The 22,743-nt window shown below is 42.7% G+C and overlaps 1 protein-coding gene across 1 annotated transcript in view; it reads right to left on the bottom strand.

The window, feature by feature from the left end:
• JHY (junctional cadherin complex regulator) overlaps positions 1–22,743 on the bottom strand; it is a 73,531-nt gene that overhangs the window by 5,415 nt on the left and 45,373 nt on the right. The window contains exons 4-5 of the mRNA XM_054579424.1: positions 15,248–15,885; positions 9,057–9,345 (exon numbers count right to left, since the gene is read on the bottom strand). Coding sequence (XP_054435399.1) covers positions 9,057–9,345; positions 15,248–15,885 — 927 coding nt within the window. The remainder of the gene's footprint in view (positions 1–9,056; positions 9,346–15,247; positions 15,886–22,743) is intronic.

The raw sequence follows: 22,743 nt of genomic DNA, 5'->3' as shown, positions 1-22,743 counted from the left end.
TACCCAACTTGCAGGCCCACCCAAGCTGCTTTTCCATATGAATGGCTTGTCTTGGCTCTTGTATCACAGCTTTCTATATCCTATCAAACAAGCAACAGCTGACCTCAGTGAGCTCTAGGCCAGGCACTAGCAGCAGTCAGACTAGCTTCACAGCTTAGCGTCATGTGGGAATCTCAAGATGGATCTCAAGCCCAGCACAAGTAGCAGCCATCTCAGATTGCTTTATAGCTCGAGCAGGGTGTCCCTGAGCAAAACACAGGTGGGGGCTGACCTTGGCCTACACTACCCAGGATACCCCAGGGCCAGTGCACCCAGTGGACAGCTACAGATCACATCGGAGCACCACCATCCTGCCCCTGAACAGCTGATCTTCCACGGAGGGCAGAGGATGGTGGTAAGTGATCACAGCCAGTCCTTGCAGCTGACTGACCTGGGTAAATCCCTCCCATAGACCTGCCAACAGCAACCAAGGCTCAACCACATGAGGAGGGCGTACTCAGCCCACATGAAGGGTGCACCTCGAATACCCACCTTGGGTGATAGAGGAGGCCGTGCCACTGGACCCTATAGGACACCTACTACCTTAGGGCATACTACCAAGATAGGAAGTCAAAGCACCTCTACCAAATAGCATAGAAACAAACACAGGGAGGCTGCCAAAATGAGGAGACAAAGAAACATGGCCCAAATGAAAGAACAGGTCAAAAATACAGAAAAAGAGCTGAACAAAATGGAGATAAGCAATCTTATCAGAAGCAGAGTCCAAAACACTGGTTTTAAGGATGCTCAAGGAACTTAATGAGGACCTCAACAGCATAAAAAAAATCCAGTCAGAAATGAAGGATACACTAATTGAAGGGTGCCTTGTTTCATATATGTGATAAGGAGTGGATGAAGCCAAGAATCAAATCAATGATTTGGAACATAAGGAAGCAAAAAGCAACCAATCACAACAACAATAAGTAAAAAGAATCCGAAAAAATGAGGTTACTAAAAGCAGCTTCTGGGACAACTTCAAGAGGTTCAACATTTGCATCCTAGGGGTGCCAGAAGGAGAAGAGAAAGAGCAAGAAATTGGAAATCTATTGGAAAAAATAATGAAAGAAAACTTCCCTAATTTTGGCAAAAGAAATAGACATGCAAGTCCAGGAAACACAGACAGTCCCAATCAAGTTGGACCCAAAGAGGACCACACCAAGGCATATCAAAATTAAAATGCTAAAAGTTAAAGATAAAGGGAGAATCTTACATGCAGCAAGAGAAAAGGAGACAGTTACCTACAAAGAAGTTCCCATAAGACTGTGAGCTGATTTCTTAAAAGAAACTTCAGGGAGAAAGGGATGGCAAGAAGTATTCAAGGTGATGAAAAGAAGGATCTACACCTAGATTACTCTCGCCAGCAAAGCTATCATTTAGAATGGAAGGGCAGATAAAGTGTTTCCTGGACATGGTAAAGCTAAAGGAGTTCATCATCACCAAGCCATTATTACATGACTGTTTAAGGGACATATCTAAGAAAAAGAAGAAGATGAAACTATGAACATTAACATGACAAACTGAAAACTATCAACAACTGAATCTAAAAAATAAAAACAAAAACAAACTAAGCAAACAACAAGAACAGGAAGAGAATTGTAGGTATGTGGGTCATTTGGAGGGTTATCAGCTGGGAAGGGGGAAGGGGGGAAAAAGGAGGAAATGGTGCAGGTGATTAAGAAACATAATTGGTAGGAACTAAATAGAAATGGTAAGGATAGAATAGGAAAGGGAGAAGCCAAAGAACATCCTGTCAACACATGTTATTTGTTGACTTTTTGATAATTGCCATTCTGACTGACATAAGGTGGTATCTCATTATGGTTTTTATATGCATTTCCTTGATGATTAGTGATGTTGAGCATTTTTTCATATGTCACTATTTGCAGATGACATGATACTACATATAGAACACCCTAAAGAATCCACCAAAAAAATTAAGAGAATTAATTTAAAAATTCAGTAAAGTAGCAGGATACAAAATTAATATATAGAAATCTATCATCTTCCTATACACTAATAATGAACAATCAGACCGAGAAATATAAAAACAATAACATTCACAATTGCATCAAAAAGAATAAAATACCCAGGAATAAACATAACCAAGAAGATGAAAGACCTATATTCTAAAACTATGACATTGAGGAAGAAAACTGAAGAGGACACAAATAAATGGAGGAATATAACATGGATATAAGGAACCACAAAAGACCCCAAATAGCCAAAACAATCTTGAGGAAAAAACAAAACAAAACAAAACAAAACAAAACACCAAAGTGGAATGTATTACATGCCCCAACCTCAGACTATAAGCTATAATAATCTACACAGTATGGTACTGGCACAAAAACAGATCAATGGAACAGAATACAGAGCCAGAAATAAACTTTAACTTATACAGTCAACTAGTGTATGACAAAGGAAGTTAAAATATACATTGGCGTATTCACAGCCTCTTTAAAAAATGAAACTAGACCACTCTATTATGCCATATACAAAAATAAAATTCAAAATGGTTTAAAAACTTAAATGTAAAACCTGAAACCATAAAACTCCTAGAAGGAAACATAGAAAGTAAACTCTTTGACATCACTCAGTAACGTCTCTTTGGATACGGCCCCTTGGGCAAGGAAAAGAAGAGGAGAAATAATAGGACTGCGTCAAACTAAAAAGCTTCTGCACAGTCAAGGAAACCTTCAGTAAAGCAAAAAGACAACCTTCTGAGTGGAAGAATACATTCACAAATGACATATCCAATAAGGGTTTGATATCCAAAATATATAAAAAAACTCATCCAACTCAGTAACAAAAAAAAGAACAATTCAATCGAGAAATGGGCACAGGACATGAAAAGACACTTCTCCAAAGAAGACATAGACATGAAAAGATGCTCAACATCATTAATTGAAAATGTGATTTTTATGCATAACATTTTATTGTCTAGTTATAGTTGAATTATTTAGCTATCCCTCTAGATGTTGAACAGTTAAGATGTACTAGGGATCAGTATTGTTTCTGGGCCACTCTGATGATTCATTTGAGATAAATTAAGAGAAGTGAGGTTATGGACACAAAATCATGAACATATCTAAGGTTAATGAACATTTCCATTAAAAATGTAAAAGAGTGCTCTTTTTTGAACAAAATAAGCAAACAAAAGATTAAAACAGACTCATAGACACAGAGGCTTTACTGATAATTTCCAGAGAGGAGGAGGTTGGGAGTTTGGTGAAAAAGGTGAAGGAATTAAGAAGTACAGATTTGTAGTTACAGAACAGTCACAGAGAGTCTAACTACTATGCTATACTATACTATACTATACACCTGAAAAATTAAAAAATAAAAATAAATCAAAAAATAGAAATCAGCCCTGGCTGGTGTGGCTCAGTGCATTGAGTGCCTGCCTGCAAACCAAAGGGTCACCAGTCTGATTCCCAGCCAGGGCACAGGCCTGGATTATGGGCCAGGTCCCCAGTCAGGGGGTGCATAAGAGGCAACACACATTGATGTTTCTTCCCCTCTCTCTCCCCCTCCTTTCCCCTCTCTCTAAAATATAAATAAATAAACAAATCTTTAAAAAAAAACTTTAAAAAATAAAATAAAAATATAGTATTCAAAAACCAAAAAGAAAAGAAAAGAAAAAAAGGAATGCTCTTTTTGTTTAAACCTAGATTACACTGGGTATCATCACCTTTTAAAACTTTTGCCTAACTTTTATTGGGTGGATGAACTGAGATCTTGTATTTTACAATTGCAAATTTGTTCTTTTTCTGACATGCCTTCTGTACCATTGTTTAGCAATGACTAAGCTGCTATTTGCCAAAGTAAACCAATAACAAAAAAGGAGAAGAGAACCCTGCTGGTATCTAAGTCATATATCCAATTTGTCCAAAACTGATGAGAAAGAAATGATCAGTGCCCCCAAATCACATCCTTAGTCTGAAGCAGCTTAACTTGAATCATTGCACTGACTCACAAAAGACACACTGTGAAGCATGAATAATTGCTCACCAGTCCCCAGTCCCAGCTCTCCCTATCGCCGTGAATAAACACGCCTTGGCTGTCATAGAAGAAGCCCAGGGACTAGCATTATGTATTGACAGGAAGGAAAGAGTGTGGCCCAAAAGGACTCTCTCCAAATGACATTCACCCCTTTACAGGATAAGCTGCTTCTAGCAAAGAGACGTTTCTCAGGGGAGAGCGATGGCCCCTAACAGAGTTTGTTCTGGGTGACTGGCAAGGAAAAATCCTGGATTTACTTAACTTTGGTTCAAGTAATCTTGATTGGCTCACAGCGCTGTAAGTTTGATCTCTTCCCATCAAAAGTCTTGTTAACAGCTTCACTGAGATATTTCACACACCACAAATTCACCCATTTGAAGTTGTACAATTGTATGTAGTATATTCACGGAATTGTGCAAACATCACCACAATGCAATTTTAGACCGTTTTCATCACCCTAAAAACAAACTCCATACCCACTAGCAGTCACTCCCCTTCTCCGCTACAAATCCAGCCCTAGGCAACCACTAATCTACTTTCCGTGTCTTCAAAAGGCTTTTATAGTAAAATAATCCCTAGAATTTACTTTGATTTACTTCTCCTTGGCTGTTACAAGATGGAAAGGTCATGATAGCATGATGCCCCCCCAAAAAACAAAACAAACAAAAACACAACAATGATAGATAGTCCTGTTAGGCCTCTAAACACAGGGCTCCCAACAAGGCCCTGAGGGTCTCCTGCTGGCTCTCCCGGGAGACGCACACACACTGCCACCGTGACCCTGGTCTAGGTCACGGCTGCTGAGGACGGAACTGCCCCTCTGAACTAGTGGTCACCACCTATCTCCTCAGCAGACGATGGCGTAAGGCTTTCCTGATGGAAGGTTCTTGCGAGTAACCAATGACACTTCTTCTCAAGCCAGAAGAGTGATCTTCTCGTAACCCTGGGGCAAAGCGTAGGGGGGCTGGCAATGGCAGTGGCTGCGCAGGAGGACACTCCGGGGCTTTCTTCCAAACATTCCTCAGGAGAGCAAATGTGAGAAAGTTACTCCAAAACAGGACAAACAATGCCTCAAATACTGCAGAACAGTGAGCGGAGGAAATTTGCTCTGTGGTTGCTAAACTTAATCCAAATAAACCTCTTCTTAGAAGCAGTCAAGCAGCAATAGCCAGGTTATCTGTGACAACAAACACAAGAGCTAATCACTGCGGCTCGGCTCAGCGCAGCCAGCTGTCGGAGGACCTGTAAGCAGTTATTTTGTGGTGGGCTGCGATAGATGTGTTTGGACTGTCATCTCTTGCATTGTGTTAATCTGTTACTGCCTAACACCTGGATTGAATGGCATGGGCAATGCTTAGTATTTTTAATTCAGTCACAACAGAACTGTGAAGAGAAGAGGAATGGTGTTTGGACATATTATCTTGTCAAATCCTCAAAGTTTTAATGGGATTCAAGTTGATTCCCTTGGAAACCACAAGATTTGCTGACTAGCAAATGGGCATGACCTGGATGATGATTCCTTCTGTCTGGTGCCCTGGCTACCTGCTGTCCTATACAAATAGCTCCGTTCTAAGTCAGTTCAGCCTCTGGAACAGCTTAAAGGACAAAGGCTGCTCTGTGTCCTTATCCAAAGTGGCTGAAGGTGTTGGATGGAGAAAATGGATATGTACGGAGATTGTAACATTTCTGAAAGAAGGCAGGAAGGGAGTGGTTCCACAGGGGAAAGAGGGTCCGGGAAGCAGCGGCTGGAAGCCCCCTTTCTCCCTCTTGCCTGCCCTCCCACGGCCTTAGGTTTCTGGTGATACACACTGTCCCCTGGTACGTTCCTCTGCCTTTTCCAGTAAAATGTGAATTCAAATTACTCCGAGAAGGAGGAAGGGAAACTAACATTTAGCTGATGTCTGTTTTTTGCTAGCCATGGTTGTGATACATTATTTAATATAATTATCATACCAGATCTACAAAAAGGAAGGACAGTTCCGATTGTGCCTGTGAGGAGAGGGGCTTTGGTGGATCAATGACCGACTGGGCCACGGAGCTCTGCGGTGACGGAGCGGAGGGGAGGCCCCGGGAAGGGCCGAGCCACCACTTCCACGGGCTCTGCTCACCACGCATTGAAGCTAAAGCTTGCGTTCTCTTTTTTCCTTTTTCTTTTTTTAGTGGTTAGAATTTGTTAGAAATAAAGTATTTTAAATGAACGCATGTACATTTTTTGTTAGACATAATGCTACTGCACACTTAATAGACTACAGCGTAGTATGAACATGTTTTATATGCTTTGGGACACCAGCCCGTCCATGTGGCTGACGTTACGGTGACTTGCCGTGCCACAGCGGCCTGAGCCTGGGCCCTGGTGTCTCCGAGGTCCGCCTGCACTCTGGCACTGACCCTTTGGCCTCCCTCTTCCACTTTTAAGGACGCTTCTAATTACACTGGGCCCGCCTGAGAAATCTAACATAGTCTAGGATAGTCCGTTTCCCTTAGTGTCATCTGATTAGCAACTTTAGGAGTTCAGGTTGCTACCTTAACCTGCGATAAAAGCTTTCATTGTCAACAATAATCTGTAGTTGGCAAGAACCCTAACTTGGAAGGTTTTCTTCTGAGGCTGTGTGCGAGCCGTCTTTTGGGCCCCGGTCACGTGTCAGCTCGGAGTGAACAGGCCACCTTGCGAATGGGTCGGCCCAAAGCTCTGGCTGCATTTCCCCACAGAAATAACAATATGCATGGTGCCTGGCTTGCTGGCCTTGTCTACAAAACCTACTTTATTTGTGAAGTACTTGAAAATGGTACTAATGGGACCTCAGAGCCTACCGTGTAATGATGTTTCTGTGGGAGAAAAATTACTCGTGACCCCAGAAACATACTCCTCCTTGTGGACAGTGAGGCAGAAGATGACCCCGGCTCCACGCCACCGGTCGTGGCTCCCACAGCCCGGCCAGAGCCCTGGGCCCCAGCAGAGCGGAGGCGGCGGGACGGCCCTTGGGCGCGGGAGGAAGGGAGCGGGTGACCCCCGCCGGGGGGCTCCAAGGCGGTCACGTCTCAGCCTGAGCCCATCTCTCTTTTCTCTGTAATAGGACCCAGTGTCCATTCTAGTCCAGTTTCCCCTTTTCTTCAAAGCCGCCCTTTTCTCTTCCTCTGAGTGCCCCACATCAGGACCCCCTGACTCTGTGATCCCCTAACTTTCTGGGACGCCTCGCGCCTGCCTGCCTGCCTGCCTGCCTGCCGACCTCATCATGGCTAACGCGCTCGTGTGTCCGTCCCCCCGCCCCACCCTGCAGAACAAAGCGCCCCTTCTCCGAGTGAGAATCAAGGCCCACCGAAGCCCCACCGACTGCTCCGCACCTCTCAGCACCCTGGGCCCCAGTTTCAGGGACAGCAGCACTGAAACGTGGCCTGTTCCCAGGACGCGCCATGCTGTCCCCGGCTTCCGCATGCGGGCTCCTCTGCCGGAGATGATCTCTCGGTCTTTCTTCTTTTGTTACCTGTCCATCATCCTCTCGGACTTGGCTCACAATCACCTCCTGAAACTCTGCTGAGCCCCAGGCAGGGATGTGTCCTCCTTTGTGCGCCCCTGTGTTCCGCATGCCTCCCTCCCCCGCTCTTTAAATTGCAGAAACATTATATTGCAGCCGTGCACATCCGTGTCTCCCCAGTTCCACGTCACCTGTAAACTTCTGCTGGGGATGCTCATGGCTCATTCTCTCTCTATCCCAGCACAATCCCTGTCTGGAATTCAACAAATACGTGTCCAGTTGGAGTGGGGGTGTTTTCCTAAAACTGCGCGTAGTGGATGCCCCCCTGGGCTGAGGCCCCCTCCCGTGCCCCCCCCTCCGCTGAGGCTGGTTGTCGGCTGTGGCTCACAGCTGAGTTTCTCCCTCAGAACAGCCTTCGGCCCAACGGAGCTGCTGTGTCCACAGGTACATTCCGGAGCCTCCCCAGGGCTGTTCCGTAGCCAATGGCTGACCCGTGTGGGGTCAGGGAAGCCGTCCCAGCTTCAGAACCCGCACGGCCATGGCTGAGGCACGTGTCACACCTGCACCCCAGTGCACCCGCTCCCCCTGCAGCCCTGCCCGCCCCTGCCCTCACAGGAAGCACCCCGCAATCCCCCGTGCGTGCACGTCTCCACCTCCGTGTCTCTCCCCAGGGACCCAACTCAGGCCAGGCCTGCTGCGTCCTGCCAGGCCTCCCCCGTCGCCTGTAAACAGCATGCTTTTTCCAGCTTTGTCCTGGCTACGTGACAAAGAAGCAAGTGATCTGTCCGGAGGGGATTTTGTTGCTTATAACAGTGGAGAAATACGAAGGCTCCTTCAGTGCCCCTTCATTTCACACTGGAAGCATTTCCCTTTGCCACCCCGCCCATTAATTTCCCTTATTTAACATGATAGACCCAGTTGGGAAGACTGAAGTGGACAAAGGGGCTAGTCATGGTGAATCTTACTGTGAACAAAGAACTCAGCGAAGGTTGGCAAGCGTTTCAGAAGAGCGCCCAGCCCTTGGCCGCGCTGTGTAGCTGCCTGCAGGAGCTGAGGCGAGGTGAGGGCCGGGCAGGGTCCGGGGGTGGGAGCCGTGTGGGTGCGGGGGAAACCATGGCAGCCGGGGCTCTCACTGCCCCAGCCCTACTTCCTCCTCTTCTGGCCTCTGAGATGGTACCCGGAGGTCCAGCCTAGCCTGGGGGCGGAGGCGGTGTGGGGAGCTTTTCTGAGGGTGTGATGTTTAAGTTGATGCCAGTGGGGGACTATTGCCTGTCTGCAAATGTAGATCCTTCCTTGAGACCAAGCACAAAGGATGTGGGACCGAGCATCCCTGGTAGCAACAACTTTCAGGAAAAGAGGAGGGGAATTCCAGGCGGTAGCAAGGGCTCTGGTGAAGGACCTCCTCAGGCTGCGGGTGGCCCTGCCGTGGCAGCAGCTCGGTAGTGGCCATCCCGGCTCCGGGGCTCTACCAATGGGAATGAAAATCAAGGCCCACCTGTATTATCAAAACTAAAAGATGATTTGGTAAAGGGCTTTTATTACCTTAATGCTTTTTCTCTGCTTTTTCCCTTTTTCCAGTTGAAGCAGATAGCCTTCAGAATTGCTACGACTAATTTTCATTTGGTTTCTTTGGCTTTTCTCTGAGTTGAGTTGGGATTCACTTTCCACTCTTGACAATATGGGTGGAAAGGTGACGCTGGCCAAGGTGGCCTCGCGGGGCTGCACATCGGTCAGCTGCAGGAGGGCTTGCTCATGCTGCTCCATGACCTGGGCGAGCCGTGAGTCTGGAGACACGCTGGCCGGTTGGCTGGCTGAGGAAGAATGGAACTTCCTTAATGGAAAAAAAAGAAAGCACAAATCTGTTAATAAAACCTGGATATGCACATAGCCTAAAAATCTTTATAAACCACTATTTTGATGTGTTTATTACTCCATAAATCAAATTAGTGACCATTAGCCTAACCTTTTCATAAATACACTGATTTCTTAAAGTACTTCTATTTTATTTCTTTAGGATACTCTAGTTCCTATTTAAAACTTTCATTTAATCCATTTAAAATAGAAAAAAAAGCCCCAATTTCAAAACACTAAAGAACTTCCTTCTCCAATATACCTAAAAATACCATATTAAATTAAACATTGTTTTCAATATATAGTTGAATCTGTAAAAGAAGCAGGGAAATGTATTTTTTCAATTGTATTTGAAAAAATAAATTAAAAAAAAGAAGAAGAAGAAAAGGAAGCAGGGAATCTTCAGAGACCAAAAAAACCAAACATTTAATTAAAAAATTAAACAAACATTTTTTTCAATATATAGTTGAATTTGTAAAAGAAGCAGGGAAATGAATTTTTTCAAATGTACTTGAAAAAATACATTTAAAAAAAGAAAAAAAGGAAGCAGGGAATCTTCAAAGACCAAAAAACCAAAACCCAAACAAACAAACAAACAAAAAAACATCCTAAAACTACGGCAGATTTTGCATAAGCTGAAGCAATGGCTTTCTTGGAGAAAGTTTTGGACGTGAGAGCTCGAGTTTTGACATTTAACCCTGCACTTGGATATGTGAGATCATGGCCCCATGTGGGGCAGAGGATTGGAACCTACAGGAAGTCTGTAACCCTTGAAGAGCTCTATTATGAATAAAAAAACAAGTTCTTCCTCCTAAGCAGTATACTGAGCTTTGTGGGGGAAATGTGGGCAGGGAGGCTCTGCAGACAGCCCAAGAGCACCCTTCCGTGTAGTGGTGCCGAAGGAAACCGTACTTGCAGTTTATAGGCTGTTCTTGAAACACAGCGGCTCTTCCATGAGTGTCATGACTGCCCAGGAAGGGCAAACAAGGCCCCCTTCGCTATGACCTATAAATATTTATTGATACTGATAGGTCATTCTTTTTAGTGTCTGTTCAGCCTTTTAATTGCTAGAAAATACGTGACCAGAAACTCTTTTTCTGCTGCCATCCAATGATACTTGTTTCAGTCAGAGTAGGTGATTTTAATACCCCATTGACACCCATGGATCGATCTTCCAGGCAGAAAATCAACAAGGAAATGGCAGTCTTAAATGACACACTAGATCACGTGGGTTTAATATCTTTAGAGCATTTCATCCCAAAGCAGCAGAATATACATTCTTTTCAAGTGCACATAGAACATCTTCTAGGATAGATCACATGTTAGGATACAAAACAAGTCTTCATAAATTTAAGAAGACTGAAATCATATCAAGCATATTCTCTGGCCATAATGGTATGAAACTAGAAATCAATCACAAGAAAAAAAAACTGAACAACAACAGACATGGGCTAAATAACATGTTACTAAACAATGGATGGGTTAATAATGGGATCAAGGAAAAAAATCAAAAGATGCCTTGTAGCAAATGAAAATGAGAACATCATAACCCAAAATCTATGGGACTACTAGAATAGAAAAATGAATTGAGTAAAGTAGCAAGATACAAAATAAATATCCATAAATCTGTTGCATGTTTATGCACCAATAATGAACTTTCAGAAAAGGAAACTAAGAAAACAAATTCCATTTAAAATTGCATTAAAAATACCTAGGAATAAATTTAACCAAGGATTTAAAAGACCTGTGCTTGAAAAGTCATAAGACATTGAAAAAAATACAGATAAGTGGAAGCATATCCCATGTTCATGGCTAGGAAGAATTAATATCATTAAAATGTCCATAATACCCAAAGCAATCTATGGATTCAGCTCAATTCCCATGAAGACACCAATGGCGTATTTCACAGAACTAGAACAAATGTCCCAAAAAATGTATATGGAAACACAACAAAACCCAAATAGCCACAGAAATCTTGAGAAAGAAGAACAAAGAGGAATCATGCTACCTGGTATTAAAATATACTACAAGGCCATAGCAATCAAAACAGCATGGTACTGGCATAAAAACAGACATACAGATCAATGAAACAGAATAGAGAGCCCAGAAATAAACCCATGCCTTTATGGTCAATTAGCATTTGACCAAGGAGGTAAAAATACACAATGGGATAAAGATAGTCTATTCAATAAATGGTGTTGGGAAAGTTGGACAGATAAATTCCAGAGAATGAAAATAGACCACCTTCTTACACCATACACAAGAATAAACTAAAAATGGACTAAAGTCTTACTTAAATGTTAGACTCAAAACTGTAAAAGTTGTAGAAGGAGCCCTGGCTGGTGTGGCTCAGTAGATTGAGTGCTGGCCTGCGAACCAAAGGGTCACCAGTTCGATTCCCAGTCAGGGCACATGCATGGGTTGCGGGCCAGGTCCCCACAAGGGAGTGCATGAGAGGGCCCTTGTGGGGACCTGTTTCCCTCTCTTTCTCCCTCCTTTCCCCTCTCTCTAAAAAGAAATCAATTAAAAAAAGTTGTAGAAGGAAACATAGGCAGGAAAATCTCAGGTACGTCTTGTAGCAGTATTTTCTTCTGATGTATCTCCTTGGGCAAAGGAAACAAAAGAAAAAATAAACAAATGGGACTACATCAAACCAAGTGGCTTTTGCACAGTGAAGGAAACCATCCACAAAATGAAAAGACAACCTCACTGAATGGGAGAACATATTTGTCAATGACACATCTAATAAGAGGAGAACATCCAAAATTTATAAAGAACTTACATAACTCACCATGAAAAAAAAACCCAATTAAAAATTGGCAAAGGACTTGGATAGACACTTCTTCAAAGAGGACACTCAGATGGCCAATAGACATATGAAAAAATGCTCAATATCACTAATCATCAGAGAAGTTCACACTGAAACCATAATGAGATATCACCTCACACCTGTCAGAGTAACTATTATCAGTAAGTCAACAAACAACAAGTGCTGGCAAGGATGTGGGGAAAGGGGTACCCTCATGTGCTGTTGGTGGGAATGAAGATTGGGATAGTCACTGTGGAAAGCAGTATGGAGTTACCTCAGAAAATTAAAAATGGAACTGCCTTATGACCCAGTGATTCCACTTCTGGGAATATATCTGAAGAAACTCAAAACACTGAGCTGAAAGAATGCATGCTCCTCTCTGTTCACTGCAGCATTATTTACAATTGTTAAGATTTGGAAGCAGCCCAGGTGCCCATCAGTAGATGAGTGAATACAAAAGCTGTGGTACCTTTACACAACGGAATAGTACTTGGCTGTAAAAAAGAAGGAAATCTTATGTTTTGCAACAGCATGGATGAACCTGGAGAGAATTGAGCCAAGTGAAATACGCCAGTCGGAGAAAGGCAAGTACCATATGATTTCACTTATATGTAGAATCTAATGAAGAAAAACTAACAAACCAAATAGAAACTGACTTGTAGATACAGAGAACAGACTGACAGCTGCTGGAGGGCAGAGTGGGGGTCTGGGCGAAAAAGGTGAAGGGCTTAGGCAAGAAAAAGAAAACCCTCAAAAAACAAACTCATAGACACAGACAACAACATGGTGATTACCAGAGGGAAAGGGGGGTGGGGGGAGGTAGAGGAGGGAAAAGGGGAGACAAATTACTTGCGATGGTGAACACAAAATATAATATGCAGATGATGTATATAAAGTCGTACACCTGAAGCCTATGAAATTTTATTAACCAATGTCACCCCAATAAGTTCCATAAAAAATAAAACATCATTGACTCCATACAACAATAATAAAAGTAATGATTAATTTAGGAGATAGAAGGTTCTGAATAAGATACTGAACAAAGATAATATGGAGGGCAGGAATAGTGATAGGGTAATAACACTATGATGATTTTGAGTTTGTTCTGGAGAAGAATGGATATATTAATTCAACACCAGGCTAGTTAAGTATGTAAGTTTTAAAAAGAAAAGAAAGAGAGTATGTACTTCCAAATCAGTACAGGGAAAGAGTAACAAAGAATATTCTGTTGGTTCAATAGAAGATATAAAAAGAAGATGCATAAAAAAAGTGATTAGGAAGGGCAAATTTAGGTGTAGAAATAAATCCAAATATATGAGTATCATAATGAATGTAAGTAGCTTAAAGTTGGAATCTGCCTACAAACAGCAACAAAACAAAGTATCCCAGAGGATGTAAAATGGGAGAATATTCCCCAACTCACTTTATAAAGCGGGTATAATCTTGATAATCCATATATATGGAGCCAGAGGCAGAAAGAAAACTTTCAAGCCAATCTCACTTCATGCACGTGAATGTTAATTCCTAAACAGAGTGCTAACAAATCAAATCAAGTAATTTATAGAGAATACAGTATAACACTTTAGGTTAGTCCTAGGAATAAAAGGACAGAGCAACATTAGAAGATGTTAATGTATTTAACCTCATTAAAGTGTGAAAGGAGAAACATTTGTAATTGATGCAGAAAAAGATTTGATAAAATGATCCCTGTATGATAAAAGTTCTTTGCAAAAGGAATGGGAATGGGGGGGCGGTTCCTACCTATCTCTCCCTCCTTATTTACCAAAAATTAGATATTATTTTTAATGGTAAAAATGTTAGAAGCACTCCCCCTAAATTCAGGAGAAAAGACAATTCAGGGGAAAACACATTTGATTGAAGGCCCATCCGATACCTTCAATTGTAGCACTTAAATATCTTCTGGTCAATCCAATTCATGCAGAAGACTGTCTCCTTAGTGTGAAAGTAAGATCCTTTAAGGTACCCATGCATCATATTGCTTTTGTTTCTTCTGTAGCATTTTAGCACTATGTTCAGCATATGTATCAGGTGTGTAATAAACACATTTGATTGAATGACATCAAGAAATGTCCTCTGAAGTGATTTTTAAAATAACTTTTCTTTTTTTTCTAATTGTAGAAGTAATACATCTACACTGTAGGGAACTTAAACAATTCAGAAAGTACAAAGAAGAAATTGAAAAAATACCCTCAAACTTTCTTGCCAGAGATAGCCAGTAGTGACATTTTGGTGCATTTTTGTTCTTCCATGCACATTTAACACAGGAAAGCACAAACCCCTTAGGTGTGATTTTTTTTAAAAATTTTAGTTGTTTATATTTAGACAGGGGGGAAGGGACGGAAGAAGAGGGGGAGAGAAACATCAGTGTGTGGTTCCACTTGCGCACCCCCTACTGGGGACCTGGCCCGCTACCCAGGCATGTGCCCTGACTGGGAATTAAACTGGTGACCCTTTGGTTCGCAGGCCGGCACTCAGCCCACTGATCCACACCAGCTAGCGCCTTAGTTATAATTTAGTACCTTACTATTTTCTCTTTATAAGCATTTCTTCATAACCATAACTTTTAATGGTTACATGATGTTAAATATCACAACTTACTTAGGCATTTCCTTCTTGTTGGATTATTGTGGTCATTTCTGTAAATGATATTTTTGTGCATACATATTTTGCTGAATTTTAGATTATTTTCTTAGGACAGGCCATTGCATAATTTGTTCCCTCTGAACATTATTGTAACCCTCAAAGTATAGTGATCATTTTTTGACTGGGTATCTCGTCCTTCTGTGCTTCTCCTCCCACCCCCAACTTCTGGTTTAACTGGAGTGGAGAAGTAGAGAAGACAGGGAAAAAGAAAAGAAATACATAAAAGTGGACGATTTTAGGCAGAAATGGAAGCCAAGGACGTTGTTAGGTGAATTTTTCTTTTTACCTGACATCCCAGGAACCCCTCCCCTACCCCCACCGACTTTCCGCCCCCCCCCCCCCCCCCGTCTATCTGTGCCCGTCTCTCATTTCTCCCCTAGACGACCGCTTGAGAAAAAAGAATTCTTACCATAATATTTCCAAGTTCTTATATTTTGTCTCCGTATAAGTGTGTTTGGGTTGCTTCTTGTTTTCAGTTGGTCGGTTAACCTTTATGTTAGGAACAGTCTGAGAGCCTCTGTGACTCAGGAGCACGTGACTCTCAGTAAATCCATGAAGGTGGTTCAAGTCCTCATGGGAAAGATTGTTGATGTGTAGCTGCTGGGATGAAAACCTTCCCTCTTCTTGGTCTTTGCGTCCCCTTTCTTCCCTATAATTCGTCACTGGGAGATACCCAGTGGAGTGTTTATATAATACCTTGCCAGAAGTCTGCTGTGCTGGAGCAGGTTTGTTGGAGGTCACTTTAGGCTCCTGGCTCCCAAGTGCACTTCGGGGGTAAAAATCACTGTTAGGGACATTCAGAAGTTCTGCTGAGGTATCGATAGGCTTATTTTGACTTCGTTGCTGTCTAGTGGTGTCTTTCTGGTTCCCTTGACTGACAACCAGCACTTCAGTCGCCAGAGACTTCAGGCCATGGCTGTGTTCCAGCTGCTGTCGGCTCTGGTGCGCGGCTGGCCTTCTGGGAGGTTGCTGCCCATCGGTGGTTTCAGAAGACTGGCCTCTTGGTTCGGTACTTGAATTTGCACTTTCATATTGAGCCCAGTGCTCCTGGGGTAATTCCAAAAAGATATTTTTGGTTAATAAAATGTTAGAAGTTTGGCACTCTTCCCAAATTTTAAATTAGTGTTTTTCAAACTGGGAGTTGAGACTTCTTGGAAGGTGAGCATGGAACTGAAAGGAGATAAAGACTACAGAGGGTTTTTTTCCTAATTCAGTCAATGACAATGTAATCCAGCTGAGTGACTCCTGGGAATTTTAGACTAGGAATTTTCTAGAAAGAAATAGAATGTTTAGAATGGGCTATATATCAAGGACAAATCTTTGACTTAAACGGTTATAAAATTAAGTGTTACGAAGTTGGGGGGCGGTGGGCAGTGGGAGAAGCTTTACCTCTAAAGAGCTGCAGTGCAAGTTTATTTTAACTAATATGAATATTTTTAAAATATTAAGCAGAAAACACATCCATGATTTGCTTTACCAGCCAAGTACAAGTTTAGTAAAAATACAGTTCCTTTCTCAGATCTCTTTATTCATATAGTTCAGAACCTGGAAATGACCTCTTCATCAGATTAAACAAATTAGGTTTTATTCAGAGGATTATAAAAGACTCTGTGCTATGATAGGACATCTGCAAAACCACAGGAGTGGCTTTGCTTCTGTCCCTTCATACAGTCTCACTTCGGCAATCAAATATCTGGGGGAATATTTCAATTTCACAACAGTCTTTATGCTTTCAATAGTCTCATAACAACAAAATGTACTCCTGATATAATAGATATGTTGTGTAACTATATTGTGCTAAGCCACTTAGAAATAGTTTCCAAGAATAAAGCACTCACTACTTTGTGAAAAACTAGCTTAGTTAGAAGGCCTTTGGAAAGAATGATAAAATACTTACTTAAAACAGTAAGGTGGCCAAATGCATCAGCATGTTATATATCTGCAACCTATTTCTTCCTTTCTGAGCACACATGTGTAAGATCTCTGTGGTCAGTACTCATGCAACATTAATTAAAATATGCAAGTTACCTGGATCATTTGACAAAAAAGCTTAAAGTAAATAAATCATGGTTTTGGTTAAATTGTTTGTTTAAGCTTGCTATGAAGAATGATTAAAGTATTGCAACGAGTTCAACTTTTATTTCACTTTTCTGATATAATTGCTAATAAGACTCATCCTATTCCTGCATAATTTTTTTAAAAGATTTTATTTATTTACTTTTAGAGAGATGGGGAGGGAGGGAGAAAGAGAGGGGGAGAAACATCAATGTGTGGTTACCTTTTGCATGCCCTCTACTGGGGACCTGGCCCTCAACCCAGGCATGTACCCTGACTGGGACTCGAACCAGCAACCCTTTGGTTCGCAGGCTGGCATTCAATCCACTGAGCCACACCAGCCAGTGCTCCTGCATAGCATTAAGTGGTATTCTATTTTGAATGAAATCTCATTATTAATGATAAGGTTGAGATTATTTAAAATAGTAATAAACAATATTACTTCTTACATTAGATTTCTAAGTAAGAATGGTTTATAATTTGAGATTTAGAGTATATTCTCTTTAGAATTTGAACTTTCTGGAGGATTGGCCAAATTCTGATTAGCTCCTCTAAACTTTAACTTTTACCTGTGGTACTAAAAAAGGAAAACTTCCCTTACTGTATTCCAATTATGATAGATCCTGGCCTGGCTGGGTGGCTCAGTTGGTTAGAGTGTTGCCCTAATACGCCAAGATTGTGGGTTCAATCCCCGGTGAGGGCACATACGAGAATCAACCAATGGATGCATCAGTGAGTGGTACAACAAATCTCTCTCTCTCATCAACTAAAAAAAATCTTTTTTTAAAAAGACAGGTTCTTCCCCCCACACAGTATATTGAGCTCATGGGGGAACTGTGGGCAAGAAGGCTCTGCAAATAGCCCAAGAGCATCCTTCCGTGTAGTGGGTGCCGAAGGAAACCGTACTAACAGTTTATAGGGGCATTCTTGAAACACAGCGGCTCTTCCCTGTCTGTCATTACTGACCACGAAGGGCAAACAAGGTCCCCTTCGCTATGACCTATAAATATTTACTGATGCTGATAACGTCATTCTTTTTAATGTTTGTTCAGTCTTTTAATTGCTAGAAAATAAGTGACCAGAAACTCTTTTTCTGCAGCCATCCAATGATACTTGTTTCAGTTTTTTCTCCTCATTCTCACCAAAAAAAGAAAAAGAAAACATACCTATTAGGAATTTTTTTCCCTAGGGCACCAGGCCTGAGGTCTCTGGTCACCACTTGGCTTTAGTCATATTCTACCTCTGCTGCTAACAATTCAGGTTATAATAGTATTCTTCACAGGGTGCTTGGTCAACAAGCCCACGGATTCATCATTTCATGAAACTTCAATGGTCTCAAGTGTTAAATTTGCTATTCATGCAAATGTAAGAGGTGGCATTTCAGCCCCCCGAGAGGAAGACGTTCACGGCCCGCTGCGGTTTCTCTCGCCCCCCCAGCAGCCCACTTGAGGACTGAGGTTCTCCGAAGGCTTATTACCCTACAGTGGAGGCATCAGCTGTCACTCCTTAGGTGGCAAGACCTGAGCTCCCCACGTCATACACAAAGCCGTTCTCAGGCCACTTAATCTCCATCAGCACCAAAATCCTGTGTTTCATCGAGCTCTCACTGGGGCTCTTTTGTTACCAGCACGCACAATCAGTCCATACTCCATGCTCTCAGAATAACTGCTTAATGGCAGTGGGTTTTCCTGCCACACACAGAGCAGGGTCCTCTGGCCAGACCGTTAGCATTGGGGATTCCTGATGCTGAATGCTAGGATAATAATTTCTTCGTAAGACCTATACTTAGTCATTAATGTCTGTTCACACTGTGCCACCTGGGGGGTTTGCCCCAACCTTGAGAAAGGCAGTACCCAGCAGCTCTCTCTTCCATGGCTGTGCTGTTTGCATATCGTAAGCAGAGGGAGAATATATGCCCTGATCTCAACCAGGAAGTCCATCTGCTTTCAAACAAAACCCTTTCTTGCTTTTAAGGGGAGCACACAGACAGCCTTCGGCCTCTCTGGAGGTTACCCTGATCAGCCCTGGTGTCTTGAATGTTGTGTCTGGGCTCCAAGATGACTTTGGACATAGAGATTTTTCTGTTGTGTTTATCAATAATAAGGTTTTCTGTCAAGATGGTAGAGTAGCTAAACACAGTACACGCATCCTCCCACAACCACATCAGAATTACAACTCAACTGCAGAACCACCATAGGACTTCTGTTCCGCTGTATTTCAGGTGGTTCTGAATGACGGTGGTTCTATAGTTGGCTTTTCCATACAAACAACCTGTCTTGGCTCATGTGTGGACTTTTCTAAAAGCTTTCAAATGTTCACAAACCCCAAACAAGCAGGATCTGGCTTCGACATGCCCCATACATCTTGCTAAGTGGTCCTAGGTTCAGCACGAGCAGCAGCTGGCCTTTACAAGTGACACACTCAAGGGGCGGAGTCGGTGGGCACCAGCACTCCTTCTGTGAGCGAGTCCTTCTGTGTGGGGTTGGTCCCTGCACAGCAGATCCTCCACTGCAGTTGTGGGAGTCCCTGAAACCAACAGACCTGGGGGTAAACCCTTCCCATTGAGGTGCCAACGGCAATCAAGGCTCAACTGCAACAGGTGGGTTCACACAGCCCATACCTGGAGTATCTAGCGTGGGTAACCGGGGAGCTTGTGCCATTGGGCCCCACAAGGACGAATACTACATTAGGCCACTCTGTCTAGACTGGGAGATATAGAAGCTCTAGAAACAAACACAGGAGGCAGCCAAAATGAGGAGACAAAATGCAGGTCCCAAATGAAGTAACAGAACGCAGCTACAGAAAAATAATTAAACAAAATATAGAAAAACAACTTACCAGATGCAGAGTTAAAAACACTTGTTGTAAGGATGCTCAATGAACTTATGGGAAGAGTAGAGGAACTTACTAAGACCTTCAACAAAGAGACAGGGAACATAAAAAATAGAGAGAGAAAACACAAAAGAGAAAGTGGCAGTCAAGATGGTGGCACAGGTAAACACGGCTCCCCTCCTCACACAACCACATCAAAATTACAACTAAACTACAGGACAACTATCACCCAGAACCATCAGAAATCAAGTTGAATGGAAATCTGACAACTACAGAATTAAAAATACCACATCCATCGAGACTGGTAGGAGGGGTACAGACATGGAATGGGGCTGGTTCTACATCCACGTGTGGTGGATAAAAATTTGGGAGGGATATGTCGGGAGCAAGGAGTCCCAGCCCCACACCAGGCCCCCCAGCCCAGGGATCTAGTGCCAGGAGTTGTAAGTCCCAATAACTTCTGGCTATAAAAACTAGCAGTGACTGAGTCAGTAGAGGAAAATTCAGGAGTCCCAGGAAGTTTCCCTTAAAGAATCCACACACGGATTTACTCAGACTCACTCCCTCTGAGCTCCAGCACCAGGGAAGCAGCATGAAAGGCACCGGTGGCCCTCAGGGAGGAATGAAGTATCTGGAATCAAGATGAGAGCTAGGGGCCGCTTTCTCCCAAAGAGAAAGGTGGGCAGAGGCCATTGTCCATTCTCTGAGCCCTCCCTCAACAAAGCCACAAGCCAGCAAGTGGGTGCCATATCTGAGACTCCATCAACCTGGCTAACACTGGTGGCCCCACCCTAGATATCCCCTGAGGCTCCATCCCAACCCAACTTATAGGCCCACCCAAACTGTTAACGGAGACTTTTCCATACGAATGGCAGGTCTTGGCTTATGCTTCATAACTAACCAAGTCCTATCAAACAAGCAATAGTTGGCCTCAGTGAGCCTCTAGCCCCTGTGCCTCTTACTAAGTGGCTGCAGGCCCAGCACTAGCAGCAGCCAGCCTAGATTCACAGCTTGGCTTTGCCTGGCAATCTCCAAGTCCAGCACAAGTAGCAGCCATCTCAGATTGCTTGATAGCTCATGCTGGGTGGCTCCAGGCAGAACACAGAGGGGGCTGACCTTGGCCTGCACCACCCAGGAAACCCCAGGGTGAGCACACCCAGAGGACAGCTACAGACCATGTCAGAGCACTACCACCCTGCCCCTGAACAGTTGATCCTCCACAGAGGGTGGAGGTTGGTGGTCAGTGGTCACAGCCGGTACTTGCAGCTGACTGGCCTGGGCAAATCCGGCCCGTTGACCAGCCAACAGCAATCAAGGCTCAACTACAAGAGGAGAGTGTACTCAGTCCACACAGAGGGCTCACTTCAAGTACGTAGCTTGGGTGATAGGGGAGGCTGTGCCACTGGACCCTACAGGACAGCTACTACATTAGGCCATGTTACCAAGACAGGGAGTCATAGCAGCTCAGGAAGGCTGCCACAAGGAGGAGATGAAGAAACATGGCCCAAATGGAAGAACAGATCAAAACTGCAGAAAAAGAACTAAATGAAATAGAGATAAACAATCTATCAGATGCAGAGTTCAAGGCACTGACTATAAAGATGCTCAAGGAAATTAATGAGTACCTCAACAGCATAAAACAGATCCAGTCAGAAACAAAGGATACACCAATTGAAATAAGGAACAATTTACAGGGAAACAATAGTAGAGTAGATGAAACCAAGAATCAAACCAATGATTTGGAACATAAGCAAGCAAAGAACAACTGACCAGAACAAGAAGAATCCAAAAACATAAAAGAGAAACAGTCAGAAATAAAGACTACAATAACTAAAATGAGCAATACATTATGGGGAATCAATAGTAAAGTAGGTGAAGCAGAAGATCAGATCAATGATTTGGAAGGATAAGGAAGCAGAAGATACCCAATTAGAGCATCAAAAAGAAAAAAGAGCCCTGACTAGTGTGGCTCCATGGATTGAGTGCCAGCCTGTGAACCAAAGGGGTTGCTGGTTCAATTCCCAGCCTAGGGCACATGCCTGGGTTGCAGTCCAGGTCCCCAGTAGGGGCATGCAAAAGGTAACCACACATTGATTGTTCTCTCCCTTTTTTTCTCCCTCCTTTCCTCTCTCGAGAAGTAAGTAAAATCTTTTCCAAAAGAATTTTTAAAAATGAAGGTAGTATATGGAGCCTCTGGGACAACTTTGAGTATCACATTTGAGTTGTATCACAACTTTGAGTACCAACATTCACATCATAGGGGTACCAGAATAAAAGAGCAAAAATTGAAAACATGTTTGATATAATAATGACAGAAAACTCCCTTGACCTTGTGAAGAAAATAAACATACAAGTTCAGGAAGCACAGAGAATTCCAAACAAGTGAACACAAAGAGGACAACACCAAGAAACACCATAATTAAAATGCCAATTAAAGACAAAGAGAGAATCTTAAAAGCAGCAAGAGGAAAGCAGTTAGTTAGCTGAAAGGGAACTCCCTTAAGATTAGCAGCTGATTTTTCATTAGAAACTGTGCAGGTCAGAAGGGATAGGCACAAAGTATTCAAAGTGATAAAAAAGCAAGGACCTACAACCAAGGTTACTCCACCCAGCAAAGCAATCATTTAGAGTCAAAGAGGTAAAGAATGTTCTAGACAATAAAAAGTTAAAGGAGTTTATCGCTACCAAGCCAGGACTGCAAGAAATGTTAAAGGGTTTTCTTCAAGAAGAAGTAGAAAAAAATTAAAAATATGAATAACATATTGGCAACAAATACATATCTATTAACATTTTCTTTAAATGCAAATGCGTTAAAGGCTCCAATCAAAAGACATGCCATGGCTGAATGGATAATAAGACCCTTAAATACACAGACTGAAAGTCAAGGGATGGCAGAAGGTGTTTCATGGAAATGGAAACAACCACAACAAAAAGCTGGGGTAGCAATACTTACACCAGATAAAATAGACTTTAAAACAAAAGCTATAATAAGACACAAAGAAGGATGCAGCAAATCCA

Source organism: Pteronotus mesoamericanus, unplaced genomic scaffold (genome assembly GCF_021234165.1).
Source record: "Pteronotus mesoamericanus isolate MK-2021 breed Mesoamerican mustached bat unplaced genomic scaffold, CSHL_Meso_final contig_53, whole genome shotgun sequence".
In the NCBI taxonomy this organism is placed as follows: Eukaryota; Metazoa; Chordata; class Mammalia; order Chiroptera; family Mormoopidae; genus Pteronotus; species Pteronotus mesoamericanus.
Note: the sequence above shows the minus strand (reverse complement) of the source record. Positions and strands in the feature narration are given on the sequence as shown.